Below are 17,432 nucleotides of genomic sequence, written 5' to 3'. Positions count from 1 at the left end.
TTTCCATGGCAATGTGTTTCCATGATACCTCAGCGCTTGTGTCCTGCGGTCTGGTCTCCTTTCATATAACCTCTGATTACTTTCTTACTGGGAAAATATCAACTTCACACATAGCAGATGGTGTTGTAAAAATATATTTCCTTTACATTTTCCTTGGATAAACTGAATATTTTTAAACTTCGAACTTTCACACTATACCTTGATGTATCTGGTGAGTAAAATGTACTGATATCAAAACTTTTTAACTATTTAGAGGCTTATGAATGGAGCTGGGACTAACTCTGACATAAAATTAACCGTTTCAGGTCAAAGATGTTCTATGACTTCAGCATGTGGTAGCATGGAGGAGCTGCAGAGATTCCTAGCTCGGGTTGGAGGATCTGCTTATGGAAAAATACAATCATTGCACTCCACAAATCTCTTGAAGAGTGATAAGAAGAAAGTGAATGTTAAAAGAAAGTCATATAAATCCACTTTGCAGTTTTCCACAAAACCTCTAGTCAGATGGGAGAAAAATTGGCATTTTTGGCCTTCAGCCACATTAACCTGAACTCAATCCCTAGAGAGAAACTTAGTGATGTTAGCATCAAAGCTACAAACTTTCAAAACATCTTCCTGTCTTAGATTGACCCAGATGTAATTTACATTCTGTGGTTAGATTTGAAACTAGATGTTCAAAATCAAATCAAATCTAAGTTGGCAAATCAATACCATCAACACAAACCAATAAATGACTAAACAAAAACCAAAAGTAAAACAAATCACACACAAAAACCCAGCAATTATTTAAATAAGTAGGTGGATGAAAAGTAAATAACAAAAAACCCCAGAAGTTACAGAAAATAAATAAAATATAAATTAAACAGAAAGCAAATAAAATGGGGCATCTAAAGGGCTAAATCTGTACTAAAAATCAGAAAATAAGAAGAAGAAAAAATACTGTAAAACTGACTGAGACATACCTCTGAGGACTTGCTGCTTTATTTGCACACAAAAGCTAGCTCTATTGACAGGGGGGTAAAAAACTTTCAATGGTTATAAATAACTCTACAAGTTTCCCTACTTGCTCCTCATTATTATCTAAATAAATATGTTCACTGAAGTCTTGCTCTTATTTCCTGTGATTGACTTGAAACAAACCGGGAACACATAGCAACTCTTATGTAAATTATGTAATCAATCGATGTGATGTAAATTCTCATTCTCATCTATTAATAATGCACCAGTGGTTTTTAATGCTGCTTCAAAACATTTATTTTTTTTGTCCTTTTTGCATTTTACACAAACATTATGACAGGAATCTGTGATTTCCATGTGCTTATGCAGAGTACAATGACATTTAGGTGTAAGAAAAGTCTAGTCGCTGATATTTGTGCATCAGGGCACAAAAGGAGAGAAAGAGTCGTGATAATGTTCAGCTTAAAAAAAGCACCACAGTATAAATATATTGTCACTAACCCTGACACCAAAAGCATTAGCTATGAAACAAAACTACTGGACAAATATTTGCAAAGTTGTATAAAATTCTTTCAAATCTTACACCAAAAGGCTTTCTACAATCTATATTTGGATTCTTTAGTTGAATGAATGAATGACGATGATTAGATACGGTTCTTCATCCGTCAGGCAAATAAATAAACAGGTAAATCAGCTTTGGAGATAAGATGTGCAACATGTTTAAGGCCATTGGTTTCTATTGTAACATGCAAAAGCAAAGAGAAATCAATAACAATAGAGCTGACATCTTTTTTGGTGCTTCTACATATGTGATGTGATGTCAAATTGATAACCACAAGAGCAAAAGTAAAGTGACTGTTGTCTCCGTGTCATGGGAGTGTTCTCACATCTACGGGCTTTTTCTTATCTGGGTCAGGAGGCAGACCGGCGACAGGGACTACTGCAAATCTGACAGATTACGGAGGCCTCGGAGAGACAGGACGGGGGCATAATGCCTGCCTACCAATATTTATGCGTAAGGGATCCCTGTGAATAACTTTCTGCTTGTCCATGCACTCATGTATATAGAATATGGAGACATGATCTCAGTTTTATGGGCTTTGGCAAACAATGCTGTGCCAATCAGATAAAAACAAGAAGAAAAGGCTGCAGTGTGGAGAGGCATGGGAGAAAGGCTGATCACATGTTGGGGATCAGGGACACAAGAGAGGGTCATGGGATGAGATTTAGAAAATTATGGAAGAAACGGACGAGTCCAGGCAATTTAAAAGTAAATATCTTATAGAGATTAATAAAGCCACAAGTGTAAGTAAAGTATATAATGCAGGAGTAGCGATGAGTAAAGATACAAACAGGTAATATTGAAACAGTTAAAAATCAGAATGGTGTTCATAGAAAAATAAGCATACATTATATTTTATAGAGTAGGAGAAAAATAATGAGAAACTCCTTTATGCCTACAGGAGTTTTAAGAGGGCACACGTTATTTAAATTATAAATATTTAAACATACTTATGCAGCATGTATAGAAATTGGAAGGGAAAAAAGTGAAATTATGCAGTTCTTTGCCAAAATAACAACAAAAGAAAAAAAAATTAAAAATGGAAAAAAAGCTACCAGTGAATCGTCATTATCTGTTCATCTACGGTATGCAGTACCTCATTTCATAAGCGTTGCTCGTAGTTATACATAAACTGGTTTGTACGCTAAGCTGGAAAGAAAATCAGATGTGAAACTGTACTCTTCCAAAATAGGGCTACCGTTTATAAGCACAAATCACAAATTTCTTCTGAACGTTTGTGTTCCTTTGAAATATGCCTAAATTCCCAGCTCCACTCTTAAAAGTTGAAACGTGAAAATTAAAAGTCCTTAGTAACAACGCAAACACAGTATGAACATGGATCGGCACAAAGCTGGCAAGACTGCAAGAAAAAAAAAAGAAGCATGTTCCCAGTTATGTTATGTTCCTAGGGCAGTGATAAATATCTCTAGTGCACATCTGATTCTTATAACATATATACATGTGCTCAACAAAGAGACAGTGCCTCCCATCCTATCTTGTAGATACTTTAGCAGAGTAATGAGTACAGACTGTTGAGCGGAACAGGGAGAGAGAGATACAGAAAGTACACTAATAATACAGGATGCGTGGGAGACAGACAAAAACCAGGCAGTAGTGATGATGACTCAGAATGGTCACACATTATCTCTTCCCTGCAGCCTCGGCGGCTGTCGGGGCAGCAGAAGAGCTGATTTGGTGCGCTGAGGTGACCACTTGACCGTCGGGCTGAACGGACTGCACTGTTTCCACCAGGCTGCCGCTGGGTAGCACCACATAGCGGGCAGCCATGTCTTTGGGCTGCAGCTCCCTCAATCCCTCTTTGCTATGCCAGATCCCGTAGCCAAAATACACAAAGAGACCTGGGAACAGGGCAGTGGGAGACACGTCACTGGAAGTCATGATTAAACCATGAGAACACTGAGCACAGGTTAGAAGACAGACTACTTTGGACATGATTGTTGCGTTTTGCCATCTGTAATTTCTTAGGTGTTAAATGAATAAGTACATTTGCTGATGTCATTGCAACGTTGACAAGAACCTAATCTGCTTAAAATGTCAAATAAAAAGCAAAAAACACAAGCTAACTTGCTCAGCATTGCCAATTTAACAAATGTCTAACATGCTAACATTTGCAAATTCTCCATTAGCTTTTCTTAATAGTCTTATCTGTCCATTAGGAATAAACAGGATTATCTGCAACTTGTGTAAGTACCAGTTTGTGGTACTTGGACAGGCTTTAGTGGTACACATTAAAGCACCACATTTTGGTTCTAATTACTTGCAAATATAATTTCACAGTAATGTGAAATAGTTCAAAAGAATTGGTTTTCAACCATATGAGTTCACCATGTTGATGAAGCTTTATGCAAATCCAGATAATCAACTTTCCCCTGTGACTCTCGAACCTCTATCGGGTCATTAACTCTGTCTGAGCATCTTCTATGTTCACACAAGACTGCCCTCAAAAGGAAAATATTCTGTTTCCTTTAAGTACAGAAAATCTTTGTGCAATCTGTTTGTGTAACTATTAAAAGCATCAAGTTCACTGATCACAGACGGTGGAGGTTTTATGACACTGCTTTCTGGAGATAAGAGCCACATCATAATATGCTAACAAGCGAATGCAGTTCAGTATTTGTAAAGTGAGGCAGTTGAGAGCACATGGCAGACAGTAAATTCATTTGGCAACCAATAATTGCACGTTAATGTTTTTGTTCTGTCAGCTTCAAATTTTACGTTATAATGTTCATGTAGTTTACAAGTATTGTAATATGATGCCAGACAGTGACCAGAGTTTTCTGTACGGAGCAGAGCAACATAATGTTGCTTCTCACCCAGCTATTGTTGCACACTCCTGGTCCCTGATAGAGGGATACTATACTTTTCCCTTGCTAAAAGAAATACAAATATGCCTGCTGCTTGGGAATATATCCATTTCTGGAAAAACATGGACAGCCATGGAATGAAAACTAATGGAGTGATAACCATCATTCCTAGAGAGGTAACACTCTTTAAATCCTGCTGCAGGCTAGCACATAGTTTCCTCCGCAGCTGAAACACTGCAGACTCAGGTAGAGATTGTTAGCTAATATCAGTTTGTTATAATTATGTCTGTTTATAAAAACAAGAATGAAAAAAGGTTGAAAATTCTGTATAAATTAGCATATAAAGCAAAAAACTAATTTAGCAGGCAAGTCTTGTTTTGATTGATTTAGTTTTATATTTAAATCAAGCGGATACAAGCGGACGAAATGGGTTTTCTCCGTACGGTGGCTGGGCTCTCCCTTAGAGATAGGGTGAGAAGCTCAGTCATCCAGGAGGGACTCAGAGTAGAGCCGCTGCTCCTTCACATCGAGAGGAGCCAGTTGAGGTGGCTCGGGCATCTGGTCAGGATGCCTCATGGACGCCTCCCTGGTGAGGTGTTCTGGGCACGTCCCACCGGGAGGAGGCCCCGGGGAAGACCCAGGACACGCTGGAGGGACTATGTCTTTCGGCTGGCCTGGGAACGCCTCGGGATTCCCCCGGAAGAGCTGGAAGAAGTGGCCGGGGAGAGGGAAGTCTGGGCCTCCCTTCTGAAGCTGCTACCCCCGCGACCCGACCCCGGATAAAGCGGAAGAAAATGGATGGATGGATGGATTTAAATCAACAGTGAACACATTTTATAGATAATAAAAATAATCAATGTTACATTTTTTATGCTGCAGTAGTATTAGTTATTTGAAACAGCAACAGTAAGCTTATCACACTTTATATAATTATCTAAAAACAACGTTATCATGATACCAAACATTTTCAAACATTTAAAGTGTACATTTTAAATATGCCTATTGAACATATTTGTTTGTTCTGATGCTGGTGTTATTTTACCTATAGCAATCCACACTGTAAATCGAATCCAGGTCAGGAGGCTTAGCTTCATCATCAGGAATACGTTGAAGAGAATACTGGCACCAGGAGTCAGTGGAACCAAAGGTACCTATGCAACAAGAAAACTTATCTCATTCTCTGGTCATAGGGAATACAGTCTCACTATATGTTGCCTTATATAAATAAATTGCATGCTAAATTTAATATATAGCATGTATGAAAGCTCACCTGGAATGTTTGGTTGTTTCTTTGTGGCTCATGAATCCATATAAGTGCCAGGCTAAGAACATAAGCTGAGGTAAAAATCACCAGAAGCATTGTGAAACACCAGACTGGGAACTGTAGCTGTCCATTTCCAAACTCCAGCACAGCACAGAGGGATACTGAGCTCACAATCAGGGTCATCACACAGAAAGCCACCACTTCACCTGGTTCACAGTCTCCCAGCAGCCTGTCTAAGTAGGGTTCCCAGTAGGCCTTCAGGTGCCCCACCCCACGGCGCTCTCTCGTCTTCTGCCTCTCCACCAGCTGGAGTTTGTCGGAGAAGGACTCGTACTGCTTGGGCTCCTCGCTGTCTTCAGTTATGGTCTGTGACTCTGAGGGAGCAGGGGACACCTCTGCGTTGACGTTGGGAGATGTGGTGGTGGTGTCGTTAGAGTTGGTCTTCTCTGGTTGGAAGCGGAGCACGATAACACTCGCTGCCACAAAGGTGTACGCAAGGAGAGTCCCAATAGACAAGAACTGAACCAACGCCTCTAGGTCAAAGATCAAAGCCATGCCAGCCATAAGGATTCCAAATACTAGAATGGCATTGACCGGAACTTTGGTGACAGGATTGACCCTGGCGAAAATAGAGAAGAACAATCCGTCCTCTGCCATGGCGTACACAATCCGAGGAAGGGAGAAGAGATTGCAGAGAAGCACAGTGTTCATGGCTAATAAAAAAGAAAAAAAATAGTATTTGTCAAAATACAGCACCGAAAAACATGTTGCACAACTTCATATCGTACTTTTTTGCAAATGCTGATACTCACCACAGATGGAGCCCACAGCCACAACAATTCCTGCCCAACTGTAGCCACGGCGAAAGAAAGCATCTGCCAGGGCTGAGTTAGGATCCAGGGTACGCCAGGGTACCATCAATGTGAGCACGCAGGAGACCAGGATGTAGGCTGTCGCCGCAAGTCCAAGAGAGATAGCAGTGGCAACGGGAACAGCCTTCTGAGGATTCTTTGCCTCCTCGCTGGAGGAAGCAATCACATCAAAGCCCACAAAAGCGTAGAAGCATGTGGCTGAACCTGCCAGGATCCCTGACATCCCGTAAGGCGCAAAGCCACCTTGCTCCTGGCTCCAGTTGGCAGGATCGGCAAGCACGAAGCCGAAGACCAAGATGAAAGCAATGACACCCATACTGATGGTGGAGAAGATATGGTTCAGATAAGAGGACACTTGGACTCCGAAGGAAATGAAGACAGAGGCAAATACAAGGATTCCTGCAGCCAGGAGGTCAGGGTAATGGGCAAGGAAGGGCACATTCCACTGCATGATATGCGTTTCTGTGAAGTTCTGGATAGCATGGTTAAAAATTGAGTCTAGATAGCCACTCCAGGCCCGCGCTACAGCAGCACCGCCAATCATGTTTTCCAAAATCACATTCCAGCCAATGAGAAAGGCCCACACTTCTCCCACTGACACATAGGTAAACATATATGCAGATCCTGTTTTAGGAATGCGTGCTCCAAACTCTGCATAACAGAAGGCAGCCAGAAGAGAAGCGATACCTGCAAAAACAAAGGATATGATGACAGCTGGTCCTGCCGTGTCTTTAGCCACCGTTCCCGTCAGGACGTAAAGCCCAGAGCCAACCATGCCACCAACACCCATCAGAGTCAGGTCCAGCGTGGAGAGGCAGCGCTTCAGGGAAGTCGCCATCATGTCACCATCGAGTGTCTTGAGCCGGTTCAGTCTTTGACAAAGGCGCACAGCTGGCGCACAACCAGTCGAACAAGTTGCCATGGCTACAGTCTTAGACAGGTCAGTGAAGTGGGTGGGTGTTGTAGCTTTCAGACTGGATCCATTAACTACTTATGAAGATGACCTGCAAAACAAAGGAAATTCACACATTAGAACGTGGACGGTCTAAGTTTTCAGGACAAAACTGTACACTTCACTTTAGGATCAAGAAAATTTAAAGAAAGCTTTTGAAATATAAACTGTGGCGATTTTTGTTTTTAGTCAAAATATCCTCTTCACAGTCCCTGTTTTCACAACTTTGCAAAGTATCATTGTTCCCAAGCAATAAATTTACCTAGATTGTTTTTAGAGAGACAACAAATGGTAACAGTTTAAAATGACAGTTTATTCCATAACGCTAATAATGCAGCTTTCATTCTGATTTTAGCTTTTAATTTGAATGCCATGCAAAAGCAACAAAGTTTGTCCTTGCAGGATCGCAGGCAGGCTGGTGGCCGTCCCCAGGACCCATTGAGCAAAAGACGGGGTATACAACAGGTTGCCAGTCCATCACAGGGTGACATACACAAAGGACAAACAACCATGCACACACACACACACACACATACACACACACCGACAATTCAGAGACACCATTTAACGTAACAATCATGTTAACAGTAATAATAGCTGCAACCTCAGGCACCTGTCTTGGACGTGTTGTAATGAAATGAAATTCCGTTGTGTTTCTGTATAATGACAATAAAGGTCTGATTCTGGTGTTTTTGGATTGAGGGAGGAAGCTGGAGTGGCTGGAGAGAAGCCACATATGCACAGGGAGTGTGCATGTTTGTAACATTTGGAGACAAATCAGGGATGGCTCTGTGACAGCTGTCACGACTGTCACACGCAGACACTATTGGTAATGGTTTTTTGTTTTCCCTTAATATTACTTTATATATTGATTAGTGAGTAGTTTAGATTTTTATCTTTAAATTTGTTTTCATTAGTCTGTCTCTTTAGTTAACTATTTGTTGTGCACCCATTTAGTTAACTTTATGTGTCAGTTCTTTGTATATTTTGTTAAATATAACAAATTAATTTCTTTCTTTTGAGTTACCAGTTTCCTCTGGACCTGCTCCTGAAAATCATACAGATGAGCTCCAGCTGATTGGTGTCCATATATGGGTGTCAAACTTCCTCAGCGGACCATTCCATTTGTTCACCAGGGGAGGGGGAAATTTGGTCTTTAGTTTAATTTGCCATTTATTTAATGTTTCTTCTTTTGGAAAGTTAGTTAAATTTTGATATTTATTTCATTTATAGATTTAGTAATATTCTGACCAGTATTTGTTAGGTTTTTGTGTGTTTAATTACCCCCTAGTGTGTGTTAATGGTCTGATCAGCCACTATTTAAGTTCCACTCATGTCTTGTTTGTTAGGTCAGTTTGTGCTTGAGTTTGTTCTGTTACCATTTGAGTTGTACTTTGTTATGTTGACCTCAGTTTGGGCCCAATTTATCATATTTGGATTCTTTTTGTTAATAAATTAAGATTATATTTTGAATTTTCATCAATGTCTCTCTGGCTGGTTTATGCAAAACCTTCACAGGCTCACTCTTACCCAAGAGTGAGCCATTTAAGAGGCATGTTCTTATTGTGTGAATTTACTGGTGCACTAATGGTGTTGGCAGTCAGTTTGTGTGATCATGGATAAACATGAATTCCTGTTGGGGGGGTAGCTGTTGTTTGAAAACATTAGCTCGTCTTTAAAAGGTCTTTAAAGACGAAGCATTGTTAAGCAATTTATCCACCCAGGGGCTGTCAGCTGCTCAAAGGTCCCGACGAGACCTTTGGGGCTGATCAGCCAATCAGCCCCAAAGGTCAGATCCTACAATGCCCCCATAGACCAAGATAACCTACATTGTGAGGAGTACATTTTCTGCTCAAGTAAATTATCACTTAGTGAATAAATATCAGCAGCAAAATGCTGGAAAAAATATGTCTGAGTATATTAAATGCAAAGTCAACAGCACTCATGGGCAGCCAGGTGCATTATGAACTTGATAAGAGTTGCATAACAGCTAAACCCCTTCAACACATGATGTTTTTATTCTGTCCAAACAATGTCCCCAAGTGTACTTGTTAATATCAGATAATAACGATAATAACAGCGGAGCTGTTATTATCGTGGATTTTATACGTGTATTGTTTCATTTCCGCCTTTCACACGCCTGCATGTGCTGAAAACAGAGGGACACACAGCGGATACAGACTCTTGCACTTCTCTCACCGGTCCACGTCACCTAAAAGGCATCGCTCAGGTGTGAAATGATGACATATGAATTAGATTTTTCCTCTTTGTTTAGTATGTTTATTCCTTGCATTGTTACCAGTAAGGATTATTCATCCGCTTGCGTCAAAACCTCCGGCATCAACATCGGAACATCATCCGATTTCTGGCCTCGATAAACATATGGCGACAGCAGGATGCCTCCCTGGTAATTACGTAACGCTTTATTCCCGACGAGAAACAGGAACGCCGTCATAAAGTAGCAGTGCGTCGTGAAATTACGTCTATAAGCAGCATCCTTCCCTGGCTAAAAGACGCGCCACGCTACAGCGAATGAAATAAGCTTTGTTTTAAATGCCACATTAAAAATTTATAACAAAATGGAAAAGAGCGCAAAGTGAACCTTACTAGCTCTCTCCTGTTCCACGCTGCTTTCCATTCGTGAGTCAGGTGTGATTGTCTGATCCCCCCATTTTCATGATGAGACAAACAAGGAGAAGCATCAGCAGGAACACAGAAATGCATACCCTTGTTGCTTTGAGTCTGCCATCTTTGCTGCGGCTCCTGAACGCAGCGCTGTCTCTCAGAAGTTACCCGGGCGCATCGTCTGGTGATGGAGCAGAAGGTGCACTCCTGTGGAATAAAACCACCGAGCGCTGCCTGCGCTGCTTCTTAAAGGGACAGGCACCCTTTTTTTTTAACAGATCAACGGGAGGGCTTCCCCACTGTGCCCCACCCATATTAAAGAGAACCAACATCCAGGGCATCCGGGCACTTACTGATATGTACTGTATACATATTTAAACCTTACAAAGAGATGTAACAATATAATAAACATGGCTTATATTTGTAGAAGTGGTTCAATTTATAAAAAGTAACTGAAATGGAAAATATAATGCATTGAATCTATAGGCATTATTTGACCAATGTAAATTAGAACTACATTGAGGGGAAATGTGCCACAACTTAATGACTAACAGAAATTAAATTAAATTAAATTAATATACTGACACTCTAAAGCAGTGGTGCCCAAAGTCAGTCCTTGAGGGTCGGCATCCTGCATGTTTGGAGGCCTAAGAAGAACATTGACATGCTGAAAATGTTGTAACTACCACCAGGGAGAGAACTAAAACATGCAGGATGCCGGCCCTCGAGGACCGACTTTGGGCACCACTCTAAAGTGTAGAATCCTGCCAAAATACCAGATATTTATATAAATAATGTCTAGTATCTTGAGTAAATCAAGTGTAAAAAACTATTAGAGGAAGCAGTTTATGTCAAGCTTTTCTAAGACACCTTAGGATTCACTTTCAAAATATTCTTGAACCAAGGTTGTGTATATTGGTCATAAAAACAACTTGCCATCAGAAGAACACCATACTCCCAACTTTGTTTTTCTTGAAACACTTTAATTAAATGCACAAAAAAGCCTGTCTCCTCCATCACAACTGTGCACACTTACATGCTCACATCCCCACATCCCATCCCCTTCTTTATGGTCAATTGGGTAATTAATTATTAATAGAGTCCAGGGTGAAGTCAGAATCAAAAATTATTTCCAGATTTTGAACACTGGCCTTACTCAATGCAAAAAGAAAATAATCAACCAAACATTGACCCTTGTGGAACCCCAGATGTTACACAGAGTAGTATGCATGGCTTTCTCAGAGAAACCCATCCAGTACACAGGAAGAAACCAGGTTGACAGCCAAAAAATAGCCTGATGTGGCTTGTTAAATAGACACAGGTCTACAACAAATGCTACAATATGTAAGTGTTTCTCAATTCCAGTACTCACGACCCCTGCCCTACATGTTTTAGGTGGTTCCCTTCTGCCACACACCTGGATTGAATATGTGGGTAATTAACAGGCTTCTGCAGCACTTGATGGTCATGCAATCATTTGAATCAGAGGTACATCTACATCTAAAACATGCAGAGCAGGGGGGCCTGAGAACTGGAATTGAGAAGTGCTGCACTATGTCAAGCAGCAAGAGTAAACAATAATGCCCAGCATAAAAAAATAATTAAATACCTTTAATAGGACTGCCTCTGTACAAACTACCTAAACTAAGATTTAAACTTGCCTTCTACCACTTTTTCCAAATTTTGCCAATAACAGGAATTAGTCAAATGTTTTTACTCAGAATGGAAATGGGTGCATGTTTTACCCTAGGCTCTACTAATATGACTAAATGCGCCTCTGCTAAGGACAGATGAAGGGACAGAAGAGACAATGACGATACATCGCTGTGATGTCGTACCGTCTTTTGTACAGTAGGTGGCACTCTGTTGCTGTAATCCCACAGTAAACCACTGAGGCGGATGTTTCCGGTCACGTGACCCCTTCGTTAACATCGCGCCAATAGTCAAACGGCTCCACCTGAGGACTTTTGTCAGTTTGTTTTATGTTTCTTTCTCTGTCTGGCTTATTATTGAAAGCACGACCCCACCCACAATGGGAACCGCAGAGGGCGTCAGTGCGATGGTGATGTATGAGGACGAGTCCGTGGAAGTTCATTACAGACACGGAGCTCATTTACAGCTGTCACCGTGTGGCAGTGAATTCGTACTGGTTAAAGCCACGGACCCGCTCGGACATCCTCTGCAGCCCACGGAGCGAGTCCGACAGAGAACCAGGTTCACTATCAGCGCCTTTAAGGTAGAAGAAACACTCGAGTGTTATTTTGTGTTTGTACCTCAGGCATTACGACGAGGTTCACTTTGTTTTCGAAGGCGCTAATGGCAACCGCACTGGCGTTCAGGAATAAGTATGCCAGTCGACCATACATTCCAGGAGAGCTCATCTCTGCTGATAACAGGAAGGTACGGTCAGTCCACTTCAATCTCAAATATAGGCATGTGCATTTCAATAGATTAGAATATATTTTTAAAGTTATTTATTTCACATTTTTCTAATAAATTATTGCGATTCACGTAGTGTTATATTTTAAATATTTGCTTCTGTTAATTTGTCATTACTGGGTAGATAACCTCCAAACTAAAAGTAAGACTAGCGTTCCTATTAATGAATCAGTCAAGCGGAAGTAAAAAAAAAAAAGTTATGTTTAAAAAGAAACAATTACTCAAGTACAGGAGCTGACTGTAATCAGATTTTTTTTAGGGTTTTGTTTTTAGAAATTGTGTATTCAGACAAAGATATAATGAATGTGCATATTCTGGTTCTGTCAAATAATGAACAAAACAAAAGTGAGCCCAAATAATGTTTAAGAACATAGTCAATCAAATTTTATTTGTATAGCACATTTCAGCAGCAAGGCATTTCAGAGTGTTTTACATCATTACAAACACAAAGTCATGCAACATAGAATCAACAATCGAAACATTACATTAAGTCTAAGGCCGTCGTTAAATTTGTAATTGATTATGTTTCAAATACTACTCTAAACTGGTGGGTTTTTAGTCGAGATTTAAAGGAAGTCAGTGTTTCAGTTATTTTACAGTTTTCTGAAAGTTTGTTCCAAATTTGTACTTCTCCTCGTTTGGGTAGATAACTACATACTTATTTCTGGTTCTGGGGATGCAGAACAGACCAGGACCAGAAGACCTGAGGGGTCTGGAAGGTTGATACAACGACAGCAGATCTTTAATGTGTTGTGGTGTTAAGCCATTCAGTGATTTGTAAACTAACAACAGTATTTTAAAATCTATTCTTTGAGCTACTGGGAGCCAATGTAGGGACTTTAAAACTGGTGTTATGTGTTCCAACATATCATCAGTATTTCCTGTGTATTTTAAACTAATATTATGAACTAATACACCAGAAATTCACATATACAAATGATATTTTTCTGAACATAAGCATAAAACATATCTATAACACAAAATCTTTCTATTATGAACCGTCTTATTGGTAAAATTCTAATGTTCATAGTAGCTGAATTTAAGCTTTTCTTTAGTTGTAATCAATAATTGTAAAAATGAAGAGAAATAGATGCTCAAAATATATCACTCTGTATGTAATGGAGCCTAATAACATTTGAGTTATAGTTTCAGTTTTTGAAATTGAATTAATAAAATGCATAAACTTGTATACCTTGAGATGCACCTCTAAGTTGAGTAAAATTATCTAAACATCATGGGTTTATCTTGACAGCCTTTTTACAGCATTGACTCCGGTGTTAAATGGCCCGAGTGTTCGTCTTACAAGCCTGAGTTTGGACCTGGAGGTGAGATCGTAGTCAGGTCAGAAGAGGGGAGAGCCGTGTTGACGTTGTCGCCGTCTGGTGAGGAATTCTCTGTCGAGTTTGCGTGTAACCTGAGTCAGCCTCAGCACCAAATTGTGTGCAGTTTAAACAAAACTGATGGCAGTCTGAAGAGTCAGCAGCAAGCAAACAGTCAGAATGATCAGAGACATCTGGGGAAGGAGTCAACTAAATCAAACTCTTTTTCCTCACATCTTACCAGCACTACTCAACAACAGGTATTACCTTTTGAATATTATTGTGCTTTAAACTCATGTTTGATACGATTATCATTGTTCAACTTCTCTTCTGCTTTCAGCCTGAACAGATGTACCAGACCACCACAGTTGTACAGCATCACTCTTGCTTTGCCGTTGATCCCACATGGGCCTATCCTCTCTCCTTGGCTCGGCATCACTGGACGTCCCGTCTCTCTAACAGTAAAGATACTAAATCTGAAGAACCAAGTAAATCCAGACAAGCTGATGATGAGATTAACATATCTGACAAAAATGATAAAGACAGAGACTCCCAGCTCCCCCAGGCTCTTCCTCTTACATGTCCGTCACCTCACTGGCACAGGTTTGTGGATTAAGTATTTTGGGCGCTAATTGATTCTGTTAAATTTCAAATTTAGCTTGATATTTATGCTTTCTAGGTGGAAGATTAAAGAATCTCGGGTTGAAGAAGAAATATCAGATCTTCCAACGGAGCTTGTAAAAATATTATGGTGTCAAGGAGTCACATACAGGTACGTGTAGAAGCATATAAGAATAGGCATTGCATATGTAGTAATTGTGCTCGGTTTACCTGGAGGCATTAACTTTCATCTGATGTTGATTATTGGCACAAAGTGGGTTTTACCACCTGAGCAAACCTTGAATTTTCACAGAGCCTACATTTGGAACCCTGTGAAGTTGAATGTTTGCTAGTTAAGCTCTTAAAGGAAACAGATGAAATGTGGTATCGGCAGGTCTTCACAAAAGCTGAGATTGGAAATTTGCCTTACATCTTTGATCAGAGTGCCTCGGCTTAATCATGATTAACTGATTATTGAAATAATCGTCAACTAATTTAGTAATCGATTAATTGTTAACTGGAGTATGCAGACTCTAAAAAAGGCAGTTTGGTGAAACAATCAACATATTTTGGGGCAGTAATTGAGCCAAAACTGCACAGAAAATCTGTACATTTTGCATTTAAAATAAAAATACATTTGTCTGTAAATATGTGTTAGACAAAACGTCTCAAGTGATAAGTTGATTACTGAAATAATTGTTAGTTGCAGTCTTAGTGTCTTAAAATTTTCTAATTTAAGTGGTGGGATTTATTTGCTCCATAACAACTCTCTGTCCTCATGTTCACTCTGTAGGATACTGAGTGGAGAAATCCCAGTGGTAGAGGTTTCCCCAGGAGACGGCTCAGTGATCCGCTCCAACGGTGTCCTAAACTCTTATTTTACTCATCACAAACCCAGGCTTCGCTCTGAGGAGGTCAGTTCCAGTCTTTCATTGCAAACGTGTTATGAAATCAAAGTGATGCAGGTAACTGTTGCCGTCTTTTGCTCAGGGAAGAGAAACAACGTACCATTTAAGCAGCCTTCCCCCTGATACACCTGGACAGTTGTGCCCTGTGGGCTCCATCGTGAGCCGTGCCAGCAGGTAAGGTACCACTTCACTCCAGTTTGTGGCGTATAAAGCTTCCATTTTTTTCAGGATTTTAACCATCACCTATGTTTCTCACAGGATTCTTGTTTGTTATAACCAGGCCAAGCATTTACTAAAGTTTCCTGTCATACACACCTGTCTGCAACAGGTTGTTCTACATCTGTTTACATCTACAGTTCTAGCACTTGTTAAAGCTTCTAATTTGTTTATTGTAATACAATTGTGTTTGCAGGACAAATATATTTCTAAAACAATACAACCGGAGCAAAATCCTTCCAGTGCAGTGAAGGTGCCGCAGACAGCTGGAAGTCTGTAAGTTGTGTCTTTCAGATCACTTAATTTTAAGGGGAAAAGGGGGCGGCTACCTTTTTGAACAGCTGTTTTCACACTTCAACTTTAGTTCGGATGTTGTCGCTGCAGAACTGGAGAAGATAAAGCGTTTCAACTGTATCCTTTTATCAAAGAGCATAATATGCAATGTTTGAGAAAATATACAATGCAGTGAGGTTTAGTCTTTAGCATTCTGTGCTCAGTTCTGCTGGAGAACAACCACCTGCTGAGAAGTGAAAGTGAGCAACGAAACTTAGAAGGAGCAAGTTCAACAATTGCACAGGAGGATGAAGTGGTGAATGAGGACTACATTGCTGAAGCGCTTCAGAGAACCGCAGAAGCCATTAAGGAAATTGATGCTCTCATCTCAGCCGCCACGCTGAACTGAGAACTTTTTATTATTTTCAAATTTTCTGTGACGTGTATATACTGGAATTCATGTATGAATAGAATCTGAAATAAAGTGATTTTTCTATTTAAATTTGTTATGTTGTGTTTAATTGTCAAAATAAAACATATGGTGGAGCAATATAACAATCTAATCATCTTAATATGCCCCTAAAACTGGAGTCCAACAACTTCTGTTCCAGGATTCTTGTTTTTTTGTGTTTGTGTGACGCTTAGTGGGCAATATAAGTATTGCAGTCGGTTCTGACCTTTTGATATTCGCTTGAAGTTTTTTCTTCAAATATAACTCGAATAAAAATTATTTTGGATTCCTTTTTAGTGAAATGTATCATTGAACTGTTACTGTTTCCATCATTATTGTGGACCATGTTTGAGTCTTGGAAAAGTTTTAATACCCTGTGCATTTTTTCCACGTTAAAACTGCAAACAGGAGGTTATGTTATGGAATAGACCAATACAGGATATAATGCATCACTATGAAGTGGAGGATTTTTTATTTTACAAATTAAAATAGAGAAAAGCATAGGGTGCAGTAATTATAGTCAAAAGCTTGTATGTCTGACAGTATATCCAGTTGTACACTTTTTCAAAAGGTAAGGTCCACAAAATAAAACTTGGTGGAAACCTACATACCTAAAAAGAGAGAACAGATGCTACAACTTTAAAATAATTGCTTTAGTTGGTAAGTAATTGAATCACATTTATCTAAATTAATTTATGATTAACTTGTCAGGTTAAACAAACTTAAATCAACTAGGATTAACTTAATTCAGTTAGTCATTTATTTAAATTGTATATCCAACTATTCTCTTTCTCTCAGTACACATTCCACTCCATATAGCAGTGTGGAGTCTTGCTTGTATACAGCTTAGTCAGTTGTAACTAGTGCATATATCTGAGAACTATGTGGGTATTCTTTGATAAAAGTGGACTTATAGTTGGGTAGTACATATAGTTATAATATAGTATAAATGTGGTTAAATATATTTTTGTTTATGCAAAGAATAGGTATATGAACCAGAAATTCTCAAAATAAGGCATTCAGATTGGTATTTTAGTCCACGTTTATATTAGAGTGCAGTAAAAGAAAAAAAAAAAAGATTGTTCTGATCTCAGGTCTGCGGAGGAGATTTGCGGCGTCTGACTTTCACTGTCTGTATTCTCGCGACAAGGCGCGAAGTTTCCGGTGTT

General features: G+C 39.7%; 2 protein-coding genes across 5 annotated transcripts; one reads left to right on the top strand and one right to left on the bottom strand.

The window, feature by feature from the left end:
* Positions 1-868: 868 nt before the first annotated feature.
* On the bottom strand, positions 869-10,341 carry slc7a4 (solute carrier family 7 member 4). 2 transcript variants are annotated; one of them, XM_005808967.3, is made up of 5 exons: positions 10,159-10,341; positions 6,421-7,484; positions 5,615-6,321; positions 5,387-5,495; positions 869-3,378 (listed from the first exon to the last, which is right to left on the bottom strand). In XM_005808967.3, exons 2-5 carry the CDS (start codon positions 7,400-7,402, stop codon positions 3,161-3,163), a joined length of 2,016 nt encoding a protein of 671 aa, XP_005809024.1. In that variant the 5' UTR covers positions 7,403-7,484; positions 10,159-10,341; the 3' UTR covers positions 869-3,160. The 2 variants fall into 2 exon arrangements, with proteins under 2 accessions (XP_005809024.1, XP_023199773.1); XM_023344005.1 differs by lacking the exon at positions 10,159-10,341 and adding an exon at positions 10,040-10,144.
* Positions 9,620-16,279, top strand: c12h5orf34 (chromosome 12 C5orf34 homolog). 3 transcript variants are annotated; one of them, XM_014472476.2, is made up of 12 exons: positions 9,744-9,839; positions 12,074-12,293; positions 12,368-12,457; positions 13,749-14,075; positions 14,156-14,418; positions 14,495-14,587; positions 15,209-15,329; positions 15,406-15,497; positions 15,582-15,651; positions 15,736-15,815; positions 15,904-15,950; positions 16,037-16,279. In XM_014472476.2, the coding sequence occupies exons 1-12, from the start codon at positions 9,829-9,831 to the stop codon at positions 16,219-16,221; spliced, it is 1,599 nt and encodes a 532-aa protein (XP_014327962.2). In that variant the 5' UTR covers positions 9,744-9,828; the 3' UTR covers positions 16,222-16,279. The 3 variants fall into 3 exon arrangements, with proteins under 3 accessions (XP_023199775.1, XP_014327962.2, XP_023199774.1); XM_023344007.1 differs by lacking the exon at positions 9,744-9,839 and adding an exon at positions 9,620-9,662 and having other exon boundaries at positions 15,582-15,815; XM_023344006.1 differs by lacking the exon at positions 9,744-9,839 and having other exon boundaries at positions 11,987-12,293; positions 15,582-15,815.
* The last annotated feature ends 1,153 nt before the right edge of the window (positions 16,280-17,432 follow it).

This window comes from Xiphophorus maculatus, chromosome 12 (genome assembly GCF_002775205.1).
Source record: "Xiphophorus maculatus strain JP 163 A chromosome 12, X_maculatus-5.0-male, whole genome shotgun sequence".
In the NCBI taxonomy this organism is placed as follows: Eukaryota; Metazoa; Chordata; class Actinopteri; order Cyprinodontiformes; family Poeciliidae; genus Xiphophorus; species Xiphophorus maculatus.
Note: the sequence above shows the minus strand (reverse complement) of the source record. Positions and strands in the feature narration are given on the sequence as shown.